General features: G+C 45.1%; 1 protein-coding gene across 24 annotated transcripts in view; it reads left to right on the top strand.

Annotated features, from left to right (window-relative positions):
• LOC119816195 (sperm motility kinase X-like) overlaps positions 1 to 13,458 on the top strand; it is a 40,987-nt gene extending 27,529 nt beyond the window's left edge. For 9 of the 24 annotated variants that reach the window (XM_042055208.1, XM_042055212.1, XM_042055211.1 and 6 more), the window contains 6 exons: positions 8,482 to 10,061; positions 10,821 to 11,617; positions 11,761 to 11,936; positions 12,740 to 12,816; positions 13,064 to 13,185; positions 13,361 to 13,458. In XM_042055208.1, coding sequence (XP_041911142.1) covers positions 8,482 to 9,378 — 897 coding nt within the window. In that variant the 3' untranslated portion in view covers positions 9,379 to 10,061; positions 10,821 to 11,617; positions 11,761 to 11,936; ... (1 more) ...; positions 13,064 to 13,185; positions 13,361 to 13,458. Of the gene's footprint in view, positions 1 to 3,397; positions 3,415 to 8,163; positions 10,062 to 10,820; positions 11,618 to 11,760; positions 11,937 to 12,739; positions 12,879 to 13,063; positions 13,186 to 13,360 lie in introns of those variants that run through there. The other 15 variants (XM_042055200.1, XM_042055215.1, XM_042055210.1 and 12 more) reach the window with 15 other exon arrangements.
• Positions 13,459 to 14,988: the final 1,530 nt, after the last annotated feature.

Raw genomic sequence — 14,988 nt, forward strand, 5'->3', positions numbered from 1 at the left:
AAGAATTTCTCGGGTGAAGCAAGGAGGTGAGCTAGGTGAGCTGCTTGCTATTCAGCTTCTCTGGGGAGCAGGATTCTACCTCAACATTTGAATCTTGACTTCTTCAGAGAGAAAGAGATTTAGATATGTTCCTTCTGTAGCTTTGAAAGAGTTGATGCCTGAGGTAACAGAATTTTCTCAGGCTGCGACTCTAGTGGCCAAACTGCACTAGAGATGGCGGGAGTTGCAGTTGCTGAATAGGCCAGTCATAGCCTCAAAGACAGCAACAATTTAAAAAGATAACATCAATTTTCGAAAAGCTAAAAATCTACCATATGACCCAGCTAGTCTACTCCATGGCATATGCCCAAATGATTCAACACCCTGTTCCGCAGACACTTGACTTGCTCAGCCACGCTCACGACTGCTCTACTCACAAGTTCGGAAATGGAAAGAAACCAAAATGTCTTTCAACTGATGACTGGATAATTAAAAGTGTTATACACTATGGGACACTATTCAGCTAAGAAAAAACAATGACTTCATAAAATTTGCAGGTAGAGGGACGGAACCCTGGTGCCACCATCCAATTCTACTGATACCAGGCCTTGTTAGACACCTCTCCCTCTACCATAGGCACCCTGGGTACACTGCTGTGTATCAAACCCTGAATGACCTGAACTCAACTGCTCTATATGCCCTGTGAAGTGTCAGACCCCGGAAAACACCCCCGGATCCCCTCAAAAATGGGGAGCTATCACTCCTTGATAGACACCTCCCTCACAACACCCTGCACATGCTAGCAGTTTGCACACTGTTGGGATGAAAGTCCTTATTCACGCTCATGTAACACATTAGATCTTGGCTGAATGGTTTCTGTAGACCCTCTTCAATGTTCTCCGCAGTTGACAGGCGTTTTGATTTCATAACTCTCAGTGTTGAGATCACTTTCCATCTAACCCTCTAGCCCAGCGTTTTCAACCTGTGGGTTGCGACCCCAAAAGCAGTCGCACATAAGATATATATGCTTATCAGATATTTACATTATGATACATAACAGTATCAAAATTGTAGTTATGAGGTAGCAACAAATTAAATTGATGCATGGGGGTCAGCAAATCATGAGGAACTGTATTGAAGACCTCTGACAGGCATACATGTAAGCAAAACACTAATCCACATAAACACATTTAAAAATACCTAATTTTAAAAAGAATCAGTGAGTCCCTTTTAAAAATTTATTCTTCTTTCATACAATATATCTCAGGCACAGTTTCCCCTATTATCCAGTAACACAGTTTTAAGAGCCATGAGGCATTATGAAAAAATATAAACAAAGTAGATTTCTGCTCAGTTAAAAGTACAGCAAGGTCACCATTCAGTTCCCTCCAGCTCTGCATGTAGGACTCAGCTTCTAAAATTGGAGGCTGTGTTTTCCCAAAGGCTTGGAAACAAATGGCTGCTGACCACACAGCTTTGCACAAAGTTCCCTATTTCATAGCGTCCTGCTACATAACCTCTTCAAAGTCCTCGGAGAGATGAGAGAATATTATGCATCCAGCAAGCAATAACTGGACACTTTAAAAGGGGTGCTTAAACAGGAATATTCAATAAGAATATGAAGGAATAAAATCACAAATGGAGATCTGGAGGGAACACTCAGGGCATCGATAAAGCATAACAAGAAATTGAGGATGATTGAAAAAGAATATGAAAGCGTTTGCAGATACAGCATACGAGAGAAAGTTATGATATGTTTGGGGAAAGTTTCCAAGTCTGAGAAACAGAAATGTCTGTTGTAGAACGGCCCATCACATACTCAGGGCAGAGAATAGAAAAAGACTCAGAATGAGGAAAATTCTCAATTTTTTAAGACGTTGGACACCACAAGAAGGTGCATAAGCCATGACTTTTTATGATGTAAACTTGGAATTCACTAAGAGAAGGTTTTTAACATAGATTGGGCAGAGGCATTAATGAGGAGAGAGGCGCAGGGGTGAAGACGGCACACACTGGCGCTCCTCAAGCGAGAGCACTTTGCCTTTTAGACAACCAGCTCTGTGAAGCCATGAGTATCTGCAGTCCTGTGATCCCTGAATCCAGCAGCTGACAGAGACCCACCCAGTGGTGGACAGTTTCTTGTCTGCCATGTCCCTCAGGAAGAGAGCTAATGGCTGGACAGAAACCCGACCTCCAACCTTCAGAAAGTCAGTGCAGGTTCTTTACAGGTGAGAAGAGGACTGGGGAGGGAAGAAGTATGCCGTGAATTCTGTGGACAGAGGCCAGAAAGGTGGGGGAGGCGGCAGGAGCAGGCACAGCCCTGGAGAGCAGTCACAATGAATACTTATGTTGTGTCACTCATCCCGCCCTCTAGAGCCTCCTCACCACAGACCCACGCAGGTCACAGGCCTTCAGCCTTCCCAGTCAGTTGAGCTCTCCGGGCTTGGCTGGCTTGATTGGTTAGGTTCTGCGTGTGTGACCAATTAGGTCGTGAATCAGGACTCAGTTGGAAGTTCAGCTATCTAGACAGTTGGCGTCCATCAATACAAGGACGCCAGTGACGAAGACAGTGTGCAGAGTCACGCATTTGGGAAAGGCGCTTCCTGTTCTCCTCATCCAACACCCAGGTACAGTCTTGCCTGTTGGCATTTGTAATGAGCCTGGGACACAGATCCCTCTGAATAAGTTAAAAAAAAAAAAGAGGATCTGTCAGTGCAGGTAAAGTAGGAAGGGCGGATAGTACAGGATAGGTCTATATAGGAAATATAGGATAAGGTATAATTCAGAAAATAGAAAGTAAGTAAGGGAAAAACTGGGTGGGGGTGTGGTGATGTGAAGTAGCAAATTATTAAGGAGGAACATTAAGAGAACATTTTGCCCACTTAGAGGCTGCCACACACCCATCTGGCCCTGCGAGAGGGGAAAAGCTGCAGCCAGTAACCTTGGTAAGACAGTAATCTTGCCACACGAGGACCCCCACCCTTCTGTGTTAAGTGATACTGATAGCCTGGGACATGAGGCTATTAGAAGGACGGCCAAGAGGCAGTTTCAGATGGGCAATAAAAGAGAGGGCAGAAGCAAGGCAGTTATCTCACTTTCATGATGGCCCTGGCATGTTGCTGAGCCTAGTGGTAGGATCCTCCAAACTCCTGCCTCCCGAGAGCAGAGCCTTGCTCCTGAAAGTAGAGCTAGCTTCCCTAGAGCAGAGCCTCGTAGCAGCAACCATGGCAGAGCAGATGGAACGCTTTGTCTCCGGGAGCAGACCCGGAGAGCAGACAGAACGTTTTTGCCTCCCCAAGAGCAGACCCGAGAGCAGGACCATCGCCAGACCACCACAGACTACGTGCTCAAGAGCTGAGCTTCTGCGGTTGGGCATCCATCCTGAAGAAACCAAAAGTCCCTTCAGGACTGAAGAAATCTTACAGAGGATATCAGGTTGTATAATGCTATTAAAGATTAGGAAATGTTAATTGATAAGTTGTATTAAGGTTAAGAATGCTTTTATAGATAACTTGATAAGTCAAATGAGGTAGGTTAGGAATGGTTTATGCATTAGGATTAGTAGGATTAATAATTGTGATATGGAATTGTTTATGTGTTGTCTATTACATGAGTGCTAAGAGTGTGAACCCCCTTAATGCATTAGCTATAGAAGCTACTAGTAAAGAATCATTATAAAGACAATTCTCTTGCTTGGTCTGGTCACTCATCGTTCTCTGGGGAGAAGGGCTCTGAGTCCTCATAGCACTCCTCGCAAAAGAACCTTGAGCTGAGAAAAGTCACAGTGACTAAAGTGACTAAACCCAACAGCTTGTGACACACTTGCCATTACACTGTTGGCGTGGACCCCTTCACTCTGACTGTTTGGTGGTTTGTCAAAGCCTCATTGGTTGGGTTTATGTTACTGGCTACTGCTCCTACTAGGCCACCGCCTTCTTGCCCCCTCCTCCCTCCCTCCCCTCTCTCTCTCTCTCTCTCCTTCCTCTCTCTCCTCTGAATCTCTCCTCTCTTCTTCTCTCTCCACCCCTTCTCCTTTTCTCTCCACCCCTGATTATGACACTGGCTAGTCATGTGATACACAATCACCTCCGGCTCCTGAAAAACGTCGACATTTTATTCCTCTTTATGGTGAGCATGTGATTTTTCTGTGGATTCTGTTTATATGCAGTATCCCTTATCAGTCTGAGTATGTGGAACCATCCCTGAATTGATGAGTCCTAGATGAACTCACTCCATTGTGACCTGTATCGCCTGTCTCATGTGTTGCTGAAACTGGTGTGAAATACTGAGTATTCACACTTAAGATTTTCAAGCCAAGCCTCATGGAGGAAATAGGGCTTATAATTTTTCCCTATTTATGCATCTTTAGTAGGTTTGGTATCAGGGTGGTCTGGAAGCAGTTTGGAAGCATTCTGTCCCTTTCAATGGACTAGTCCAGGGATCGTTCTTTCTTCAATTGTCTTTCAGGCTTCTCTGCATTTCATGTGGCACTGGACTTTTCTTCTGTTTAGGGATTTGTTCATTATCTTTTCAACTTTGTTGGTGATCTACTAATAATGTTTTTACAAATTGTTGCTTCAATTTTGTTAGGCCAATGTGTGCCTAGAAATGTGCCCACTTATTCCAGATTCTCCAGTCACCTAAAGTAAGTATGTTTTCAAAACATTTCCTAGCAGTCCTGGATTTCAATGGTACCTGAAGTGATATTGTCTCCTTTCTTCTCTAATTATATTAATTTGTGTCTCCTTTTTCTTGGTTAGTTTTGGGGTAAACGGTTTTCAGTTTTATATGTCTTCTCAAATATCTTTGTTTCTTTTTCTTTTTTTTTCTGGTAACGTTTTGTTAATTTCAGTTTTTGTTCTTTTTATGCATTGCTGCCCACTGCTTAGCAACTGGTTTGCTCTGTTTTCTCTGACCTGAAGTGCATCATTAGGTTGTTTAGTATAGTTCTGATTATTGTTTGATAGTTATAGGATGAATTTTAGTCATTCGCATCCCAGTCCCCTTTCTCATTCTCATGCCTCTCCCTATCCTGCCTGAGCCCTTCTTCTCAAGAAGCCCCCCTCCAACATATATATGTTCTTTTTAATGTGTGGCCCCCTAAGTTTCATTAGAATGTATTGTTCTTGAATGGGTGAGAGAGTATTTGCCAGAGTAAGGGCAAGGGCATCCCCCCCCTCCATTTGCTTGCTTGCTTGTTTATTATTCTCTCATACAAAACATTCCAACCACACCCTCCCCTCCTTCCACTCCTCCCAGTTCCTCCCAACTCCTTCCATATCCATTCCTCCTCCCTTTCCCTGCAGAAAAGAGCAGACCTCCAGGGATACCACCTGATGACATAACAATAAAGATGCAATAAGACTAGGAAACATAAACCCTCATAACAAGGCGCATGAGGCAATCCAGTAGCAGGAAAAGGGTCTCAAGAGCAGGGAAATGAGTCAGAGGACAACCTCCGTTCTCACTGTTAGGAGTCCCACAAAAAAAAAAACCCAAGCAAAACAACTACAGCACATTTATAGAATATCTAGAATAGTCCCATGCAGGCTCTGTGGTTGATGCTTCAGTTTCTGTGAGCTTCTACGAGCACCGCTTAGTTGACTCTGTGGGCTGTATTCTCCTGATATCTTCAACCCTTCTGGATCCTACTATCTTCTTCACCCTCTTCCTCGGGGTCCCTGAGCTCCACCTAATGTTTGGCTGTAGGTCTCTGCCTCTGCTCCCATCAACTGTGGGAGGAAGTCTCTCTGATGATGATTGGGCTAAACACCAGTCTATGAGTATAGCAGAATATCATAGGAATCATTTCATTCACTTTTTTTGTCAGTCATGTTTGGTTCCATCCTAGGTCTCTGGGAGATTCAGTTTTCTGGGATCCAAGCAGTGTCAGGGCCTGAGCTCCTTCTCTTGGTGTGGGTCTTAAGTTAGACCAGCCATTGGCTGACCACTCCCACAAGCTCTGAGCCACCATTACCCCAGCACATCTACAGGCGGTCTATAGTTGAAGGGTTTGTGGCTGGGTTGGTGTCCCAAGTCCCACTCCTGGGAACCTTACCAGGTTACAAAGATGGACAGTTCAGGCTCTGCAACCTTCATGCTAGGAGTCCTCGCTAGTGTCACACCTCATAGGCTCAGGTCGTCCCCTGGACTAGTTTTCCACATTGCCCACCAAATGCCCCCATTCCAATCATATCTCCCATACTCTCTCCCCCCCTCATCTGATTCTTCCTGTTCGCATCCTCACCTGCCCCCAGTTCACCCCACAAAATCTTTTCATTTCCCATTCCTAGAGAGATCCGTGTACCCCCTCACTAGAGCCCCCTCTTGTTACCTAGCCTCTCTGGGTCTGTGGATTATAGCGTGGTTATCTTTTACTTAACAGCTGATACCCACTTATAGGTAATATATATTTGAGTTTCTTGAATCTGGGTTGCCTTGCGCGCAGAGGATGATTTTTTTCTAGTTCCATCCTTGTTTTGCAAGTTTCTTGATGTCATTTTTAACAGCTGAGTAATACTCATTGTATAAGTGTACCACATTTTCTTTATTCATTCTTTGGTTGAGGGATGTCTAGGTTGTTTCAATGTCTGACGATTATGAATAAAGCTGCAATGAACATAGTTGAGCAAGTGTCCTAGTGGTAGGATTCTGAACAACTGCTGTGTTGATTTCTATAGTGACAATGAATTTTGCACTCCCAGAAGCAATGGAGGAGTGTTCCCTTGAGCAAGGGCATCTTAACCGTGGCTACATCACTGAAGAAAATGATTTCATTCTAACCAATAGTACTTTCCAGTAGTCCCTCAGAAGGCCATGGGGTCTCATAGACCCCTTCCTCTACCAATGATAAAGAGTTGGGGAGCCCAGGCTTGTGTGGTTGAGTGCATGAAGTGGAGTTCACGAGTGTTAAAGTCATGCCATGTCCAGAGGCATCTCTTTGCCTTCTTTGTCCACATTCCCCTGAGTCTTGGAGGCGGTGATAGAACTGTCTCAGTTTAGGGCTGAGCACTCCACCATCTGTCTCTTAATCTCATTACTTTGGCTACAGCAGTAGGAAGCTTCACTGACGGTTGGCTGCAGCGTCAATCTATGAATATGTGAATATTCAACGTGTTGTATTTAGAAGGTCATCTGAGAACATGAAATCAAAACAGCAGCAGGTCCCCCCTGGGGCCTATGACCTTCCCTGCTAAGGGTTCTTGACCGGTTTTCAGAATCAGACATGAGTTCCCTCCAGTCGAAAAGTGGTTGTTAAGCCCACAACAGTTCAGGCACAGTTTCCCTAGAGAGCATGTCTTGCTTGGGAAGTCATTATTGTAGCTCCTGGGTTCACAGCTGGGTCAGACTGCTGGTGACTCTTCTCCCCCAGCAGTCTGCAGAGCACCTTTGGTACTGTGAAGAGTAGCCCATAGGGAGAAAACATGCAGCTCATCTTCAACTTGATTTCTGTACATTCTGAGACCAAGTGAGTGGTGTCCATTAATAGAATCTGACCACCAAGTCTGATGAACAGTTAAGAACAGTGGCAATGGTCTCTATTGTTTTGAGGGCCTTTGGGGTTTCCTTGGCTGACAGTATCTGACACTGGGATATTTACTTAACCAATGGCCATTAGAAGGAGCTATATTCATTTATTGAGGACAGTATCATACAAATTTCCTTTTTAAATTGTAGTTTTTAATAAGCATATATGATCATATTTTCACATGCGTTTTTCATATATCCTTAGATTTGGCTACTGCTCCCACGCCTAGTAGTCCCTTCTTCCCCCTTCATGTCTCATATGTTCTGCTCTCCCCTTCCCCTTAAGGCCTCTTTCATGCCTCCGTCCATCTAATGGTCCCTTTCTATCTTTCTGGCCATCACTAGCATTCAATGTGAAACAAGTAACTTTAAAAATGTATCGCTGAAATTGGTTTGTAGGAGACTTCTCATGGCATTTGTCTCTCCCAGTATGATATTTTATGGAGCTATTTATACCCTCTCCTGCTTTGCTTGTCTGTGTGACTAGCGTATGACCCCTTAGCTTTGTGCTTCTTCCATCTTCAACCACACCTTGCCTGCCATTATGGATGCTCCCTCTGGAAGCCAAAATCAACCCTGCTATATGTAATTTACAGCCATAGTAATTCAATATAACAACAAAATGTAACAGAATTGGTTTTGATTTTTTATACCTAGTATTGTGAGTTGGGACTGAGATAGACAATGGATGGAAGCAGGACTGAGGAGGTGATGATGCAGCAGGACCCTCAGGACAGATGCTCTGAAGAGGATGTCCTCACGGATCATTACAAGATCCTCAAGACCCTCAGTACAGGAAACTTTGCTCAGGTGAAAATGGCTCTCCACCTCCTCACAGGAGTACCAGTTGCTCTGAAGATGCTGGAAAGGGGTAAAACAAATTCTAATATTATTGAAAATGAGGTAGAGATTATGAAATTCCTCGATCACCCTAATATAATCAAATTGTTCCATGTCTTGAAAACCACTGAACACATCTACTTGGTTTTGGAATATGCCTCTAGGGGTGATCTGGCTGGTCATATCTTAGAAGTGGACCATATGCCGGAAGTGGAGGTCCGGCACGTATTCACACAACTGGTCTGTGCTGTTAAATATTGCCACGAAAATGATATTGCACATAGGGACATCAAACCAGAAAACATTCTGATAGATGCAAATAAGATTGTTAAGCTGTGCGATTTTGGCTTAGCCATCAATGTGAGTATGGAGCCAGAGTCAACAATGTTCTGTGGCACCCTTCCCTATTGTGCCCCAGAGCTCTTCAGCAGCCAAGACTATGATCCCAGGGCACTTGACATCTGGAGCATGGGAGTGGTTCTATATATCATGATGACAAAGCACTACCCTTTCAAAGGAAAAACTTACAATCAGATGAAGATCGAAATGCAGAAGCCACGTTGCTACATTCCACCAAAGCTCCCAGTGCACATTGCCAGTCTCATCGTCAAGTTGTTCACTACCAACCCCAGGCAGAGGCCCAAGATACATGGCGTTATGGAACATGAGTGGCTCAAGGGCAGTGAAAAATTTTCAAAACCCACCCAGTCCTTAGAACTACTCCCCAACAAGCCCAACCCCAGCATTATGGCAGCCATGTGGGGCATGGGCTATAACCCCAAGGACATTAGCAAGTCTTTATATGAAAACAACTTTGACAGCATTATGGCAACTTATTTAATATTAAAATATAATTCACCCTGGGTGGACAACTCCAACTGTAATGAAAAGCTCATGCAGCCCAATACTGCCATGGCACCTGCAGATCCTCCCATCTGCCATTACCTCCTGAAGAGCATAGGGAGTGAGCCTGACAATTCCACCTCAACCCTGCCAGCAAAATATCCATCTCAGGTGATAATAAACTCATAAAAAAGGACAGTCAGAAAAAATCACAGCATGCCTGCCATCCACTGCTGGCCAACAAAAAAGCCAACCTCACTCACAGGGGCGCAGTGTGGTCCTTTGCAGCATGACCATGAGCAGCTACTGAGCAGCAGCCTAAAGAAGAGAAGCAGGGTTTCCAAGAGCGTCTCCTGTGGTCCAGTGCAGCCCAACCATGATGAGCAGCTCCTGAGAAGCAGCCTGCGGAAGAGAAGCAGGGCTTCCAAGAGTGTGTTCTGTGGCCCGGTGCAGCATGACCTTGAGCAGCACATGGATATTCATTCTGAAAATGACATCACCCAGAATGAAAATCCCCATCAGAGCAGCTCATTCCTCCAGCATACACCATCTTCGAGAATCTCCGAAGAGGGACTTGAGGATGTGACCACTACAGAGGCTCATCAGGACAAGAGCTTGACCCCCCAGGAAACATCGGAACCAAACCTCACCAGTGCCCGACCCCAGAGAGTGACCATAGCCTCACCTCGCATATGGGATGGATGGAAGCAGGTAAAGAGGAGACTAGTGAAGGGCTTACGAAGATTATGCTGCTGCTTGCCAGCTGAGAGGAGAAGCTGCACTTTCCAGAGAAGAGTGGCTCCACAGGAAGGAGGGGACAATCAAGTCACATAAACCCTGGTGGAAGGGGAACGGGAGTCCCACAAAACCAGGTAAGGGGGAACCAAGATGCACTTTTCTATTTTATTTAATTTATGCATTTTCTAACATCCTTTGGTAACAGACACATGGTAATTGCACCTGTTTCTGGGATATGTACCTTAACATATGTCCCATATCCTATGCTGCCAGCAGTTGAGGACCCAACCTCACATCACTCTCCTTATGTGGATCCTGAGAAAGTTGACTCTAAACAGTAGTTTCTGTTCTGCCTGGTACTGCAGCCATTCAGTCCCAAAGAAACACACAGAGGCTTATATTAATTATAAACTGTTTGGCCTATTAGCTCAGGCTTATTTTTAACTAGCTCTTACAACTTAAATTAACTCATTATTCCTGTCTATGTTTAGCCATGTGACTTGGTCCCTTATCTCAGTGAAGAATTTTCATCTTGCTTCCTCAGTGTCTGGGTGGTGGCTGCAGACTGAGCCTTTCCTTTTCCAAGAATTCTCCTAATCTCATCGCCCCACCTATACTTCCTGCCTGGCTATTGGCCAATCAGCTTTTTATTAAACCAATATGAGTGACAAAGCTTGTCAGGGTACAAGAGCATTATCCCACAGCAGTTGACTAGTGGATGGTGACCAGAGGCTGGGGGAAAAGGCAACTGGGGGGCTGTTGGCTAAAAGGAGCAAAGATGAAGGGAGGAAGTCGGTGGGGGCCTATGCACAGCAGGACCGGCACAGTCAACAGTAAGTTCTGTGGGTTTCAGCCACAAGACAGTGCATTTCACATGTCTTTCTGCTTTTAAGCGATGAGCCTCCATGGATGCCGAACCACAGGGTGAGTAGGGATCTGCCTGGGGTGGACTGAGACAGTTGCAGCAGGAGGCGGGCAGGACATCTCGGTGGCAGCGTGTCGACACGTCCTGCACAGAAGGCTTTGTCCAATGCAGGAGGAGGTAAGCAAACTACCACAGGCTTCTCCCCAGGAAATCCCAGCCAGGAGCAATTTGGCCCAGCATTTGCAGTGTCCTGCTTGGATTGGATTGACTGCCTGGGGTGAGACGCTCCCGTAGTCCTTACTTGGAGCAAGCATCAAAGATACCTGATGGGACACACCCCCTGCCCTGCCCCCTGTCTTTTCTCATGTTGAGAGGGGATGACTGAGAATGCTGGAGGAATGATCTTCTCAGCAGACAGACGGTTACTTCCTCCCTACCCCAGCTGAGCCCAGGTAGGTCAGCCCGATTGAGTCCACACCGCAATCAGTCTTCTGTGACAAATTGTTGACACTTGTCAGGGTGGACAGCCCTACAAGGACAGTTTCAGAGACTTCCTGACACTGGTCATGAGCTCTACCCTTGTCCCTTCGGGGCCTCAGAATTCCTTCTTGTAAATTGGCTTGACAACAGTTTTACTCAGAGGCTTGCCAAGGTAGAGGCACCTTAGTGGGATGCTGGTCTCAAACTGTCACAGTAGAAGATGCTGCATCTCTTGGTGCTGTAGGACTTGGATTCCATTGTGACCAGCTTAACGGATGGCATGTGAGGTTAGCAGGCAGATGGATACCTGTGTCAGAATGCCTCTTGGTGTTCTTCTCAGGATGGGTGAGTCCTGTAGCTCAGTGTAGAGCAAAGCCTGTAAAACCCGAGCTCAACAGTGTCCCCAGAGCTCTGTGGGTCCTGACACCCCAGGCTCCCCTGGCTGGTGTTGGTTTTGCTTCCTGTTCCGTGGCCCCCATCCCTTCCAGGCTAGAGGACCAGTCTCATGTCATTCTGGGCCAGTGAGTCACAAGGAGGAAGCAGCCCCTTTTGCATGGACTTAAATCAGAGTCAAGCCTGTCTTCTGTCGACAGGACAGTGCCAGCGAGCTGGAGAAGAATGTGTGTCACTTTGGACGACTGAGATTGTGCTCTGCTTTGTAGAGGTGAGTGGGCCTTGCCAGGCCTAGGGCATAGCAACTCCAGATGCTATTGTTAGTAGCTGTGGAATTCATTTGAACCCCGTGTCCATATTTAGAAACATTGATCACCATCAGGCTAGGGGTTTTAGCCAGCACTGTCAGCTTGTGTGTCTTGCTGTACGAGTTGTGTACATGTTCTCCTGGGTAGAGAGTGGCTTCTTGCACTTAAAGTGGCCACCCATACAGTGTTGAATGCAGGGGCCAAATGTATGGGGCTCTCAATGAAGATGTCACTGAGTCCTTTGGGAAAAGATAAGTTGCAGGAGTCTGATCTAACCTCAGTACTGGCCTGAGTACAAAGGGAAGTATGAGGTTGTTGAGGCCAGCCTGCCTCAAGCCCAAGAACAACTGGCACTGGCCTGCCTTTCAAAGGAGGACAGGGAGAAGGCATAGGTGTACTTTGGAAGGGTCATGAGGACAGCTCACCTTCACCCTGGCCTTCTATGCTGCAGTGGTTTGAAAGAAAATAACCACCAAAGGGACTGGCACTATTGGGAGGTGTAGCTTTGTTGGAGCAGGAGTGGCCTTGTTGGAGGAAGTGTGTCACTGTGGGACAAGCTTTGAGGTCACATATATTCTCAAGCCATACCTAATGTCTCAGATCATTTTGTGCTGCTTTCTGATCAAACCCAGTCAGCACTATGTCTGCCTGCACACTGCCATGACCTGCCATGATGATAATGGACTGAATCTCTGAAAGTGCAAGACACCACAGTTAAAAGCTTTTCCTTTATAAGAGTTGTCATGGTCATGGTGTCTCTTCACAGCAGTAGAAACCCTAAGGCATGTGCCTAGACCATCACGGAGATGTTGAAGATGGACAGCATCTTTTCACACTTGTACGGTATGGCATCCATTCTGTATCACTGCCATGAGGACCAGCCTCCAAGAGCTCAGGGTTTGGGGGTGAGCCTGAGGAGTCAGTGGACCTTTAACTTCTCTGAGGGAGTAAAACTTAAATTGGGGCATGCAGTGAAAGGAAACACACACACACTTATACACACACACACACACACACATATACATACATACACACACATATTAACACACATACACAAACAGACACATCTCCCACATCTCCAACATGGCAGGATCTCCTCGAGGGTGCTGATGAACGGCAAGCCTTCAGCAGGTCAGAGACACTGAAGAGGAGATGCAGAGCAGGTGAACCAGTGGACACACAGACACAGGAGGACTTTTCTGCGGGCCAAAGGTTAGTTCATTTTATTATTCTGTCACTTGATCTACTCAATTTTTGTTTGTTTGTTTCCCTTCTGTCTATCTTGATGTCTTCCTTCTGACTTTCCTCCTACATCTTTTCTTATGTTTTTCCTTTCCTCCTTTTTGATGTTTTCCTTCTAACTAACTTTATTTTTTCTCCTTTATAGGTTATATACCCCAGAAAACTGTTTCAAGCAATGTAAAAATTACAATGTGGCTATATTCTCTTTTTCAAGAATGATTAAAATTTAAAGTTTAAAAAACACCATGTTTTCCATGTCCCTTACATGGTTAAATGTTTTATGCACTACAAGTGAAAAACAAGACATCCCAAAAATCCACGAACATTCATACCCAAGCAGCTTGTAATCAGTTAACAGTATAAGCAATCAAGGTATTTTTCTCAGCCAGTTTTTTTTTTTTTCTGGCAGGCACCACTTTGCAGTTAAAAAAGAAAGAACCAATCATTTTATTATTTATCTCAAAAGATTATCTTATAAAGAATCTTAAAGGAATCACAAACCTAAACTTTCATACATGAAAAACAGTCGTTCTTAATTCTCAGGGTGCACACCCACTCATCAACAGTTTCTGTTTTTATCAGAAATCTAAGGGCAGATGTGGGTATAAGGAATTAATCATCGCCTTTGGTCACCAACCAATCCTGGCAAGAAAGGCTTGTCACCTAATAATATTTGGGCTGCTCTGTTCCTGTTCGCCAACCTTAATGAGTCCCTGACTCAACCATGTACCTTTCTAAACTTTAGATTGTTTCCTTGGGTTTTTCACCTCAGAACTGTTAACGAAACATCTTAATATAGCCTTACGTCATTTTGAAAGCTTTTTTCAGCTATGATGGCCTCTGAAACCTGTGACCACATCTCCCAATATTAAGACTGAAAGAATTTGAGCTGCTGGGACAGAAGTTCTTCTTAATCGTTAACTTAAGTTACAGCCCATACAACTCCTCAACAGAAACTCACGTGTTCTAGCTGTGTGATACTTTCTTGTTTCATTTTTTTATCCTCTTGAGCCTCTGCTTTATCAGAGGAAGGGGCAACATTTTATCTCCCTGTATTTACCTATGTTAATTTTTCCACTAAATTAACCTCTTTCATAATCCCTTACTATGTTTATTTAAAAAAAAAAACCAATCATCAAATTCCTATTTAAACTAACACTATTATTATATAAGATCATTGCTCAGTTAAACAGCTTAGGAGGAAATCATCTTCACAATAATCCACAGGTAAAAATGCCCAGTAGAATAGGATATTTCCAAGACTACACTGAGGGCAGCGGGGATCTTCCCATGCCCATTCATGCCATGCCGGATACCAGAGAAAGATGGCAGCGGCACACGTGCAGAGGCACAGCAGTAGCAAGAGACATGCTGGGGCTGAGGTTGTTGGGGTCTTTCCTATTGGAGATTTACCCAGCAGAGCTTTATCCACCAGAGCTTTGCTTCCTGGTGGACCCACGCTCTGAGGTCAATGGCTCCCTGCTGCTCCTATGAGGTGGCCTCTGGCAATTCTGTCCCTGGCCAGACAGTTCATCTGAATGGGGTTCAGGGTCATGAGTAGGAGGCAAGATTCACATCGCCTGGCCCTGAGCTTGCTCGTGGGGCCAGAGTGAGTCCAGGTCATTGGATAACTACTGAGCTAGGCCCTTGGGCCAGCCACACCCCAGTGAAGTCAGGGCCTGGGCAAGGAGAAGGTGGCAGCTATGTCCTGTTAGCCCCTAGACAGATGCTCCAGAGAGTCAAGAGCTTGAGCACTGACTAGGTGGTCTTTTC

Source organism: Arvicola amphibius, chromosome 6 (genome assembly GCF_903992535.2).
Source record: "Arvicola amphibius chromosome 6, mArvAmp1.2, whole genome shotgun sequence".
Lineage (NCBI taxonomy): Eukaryota > Metazoa > Chordata > Mammalia > Rodentia > Cricetidae > Arvicola > Arvicola amphibius.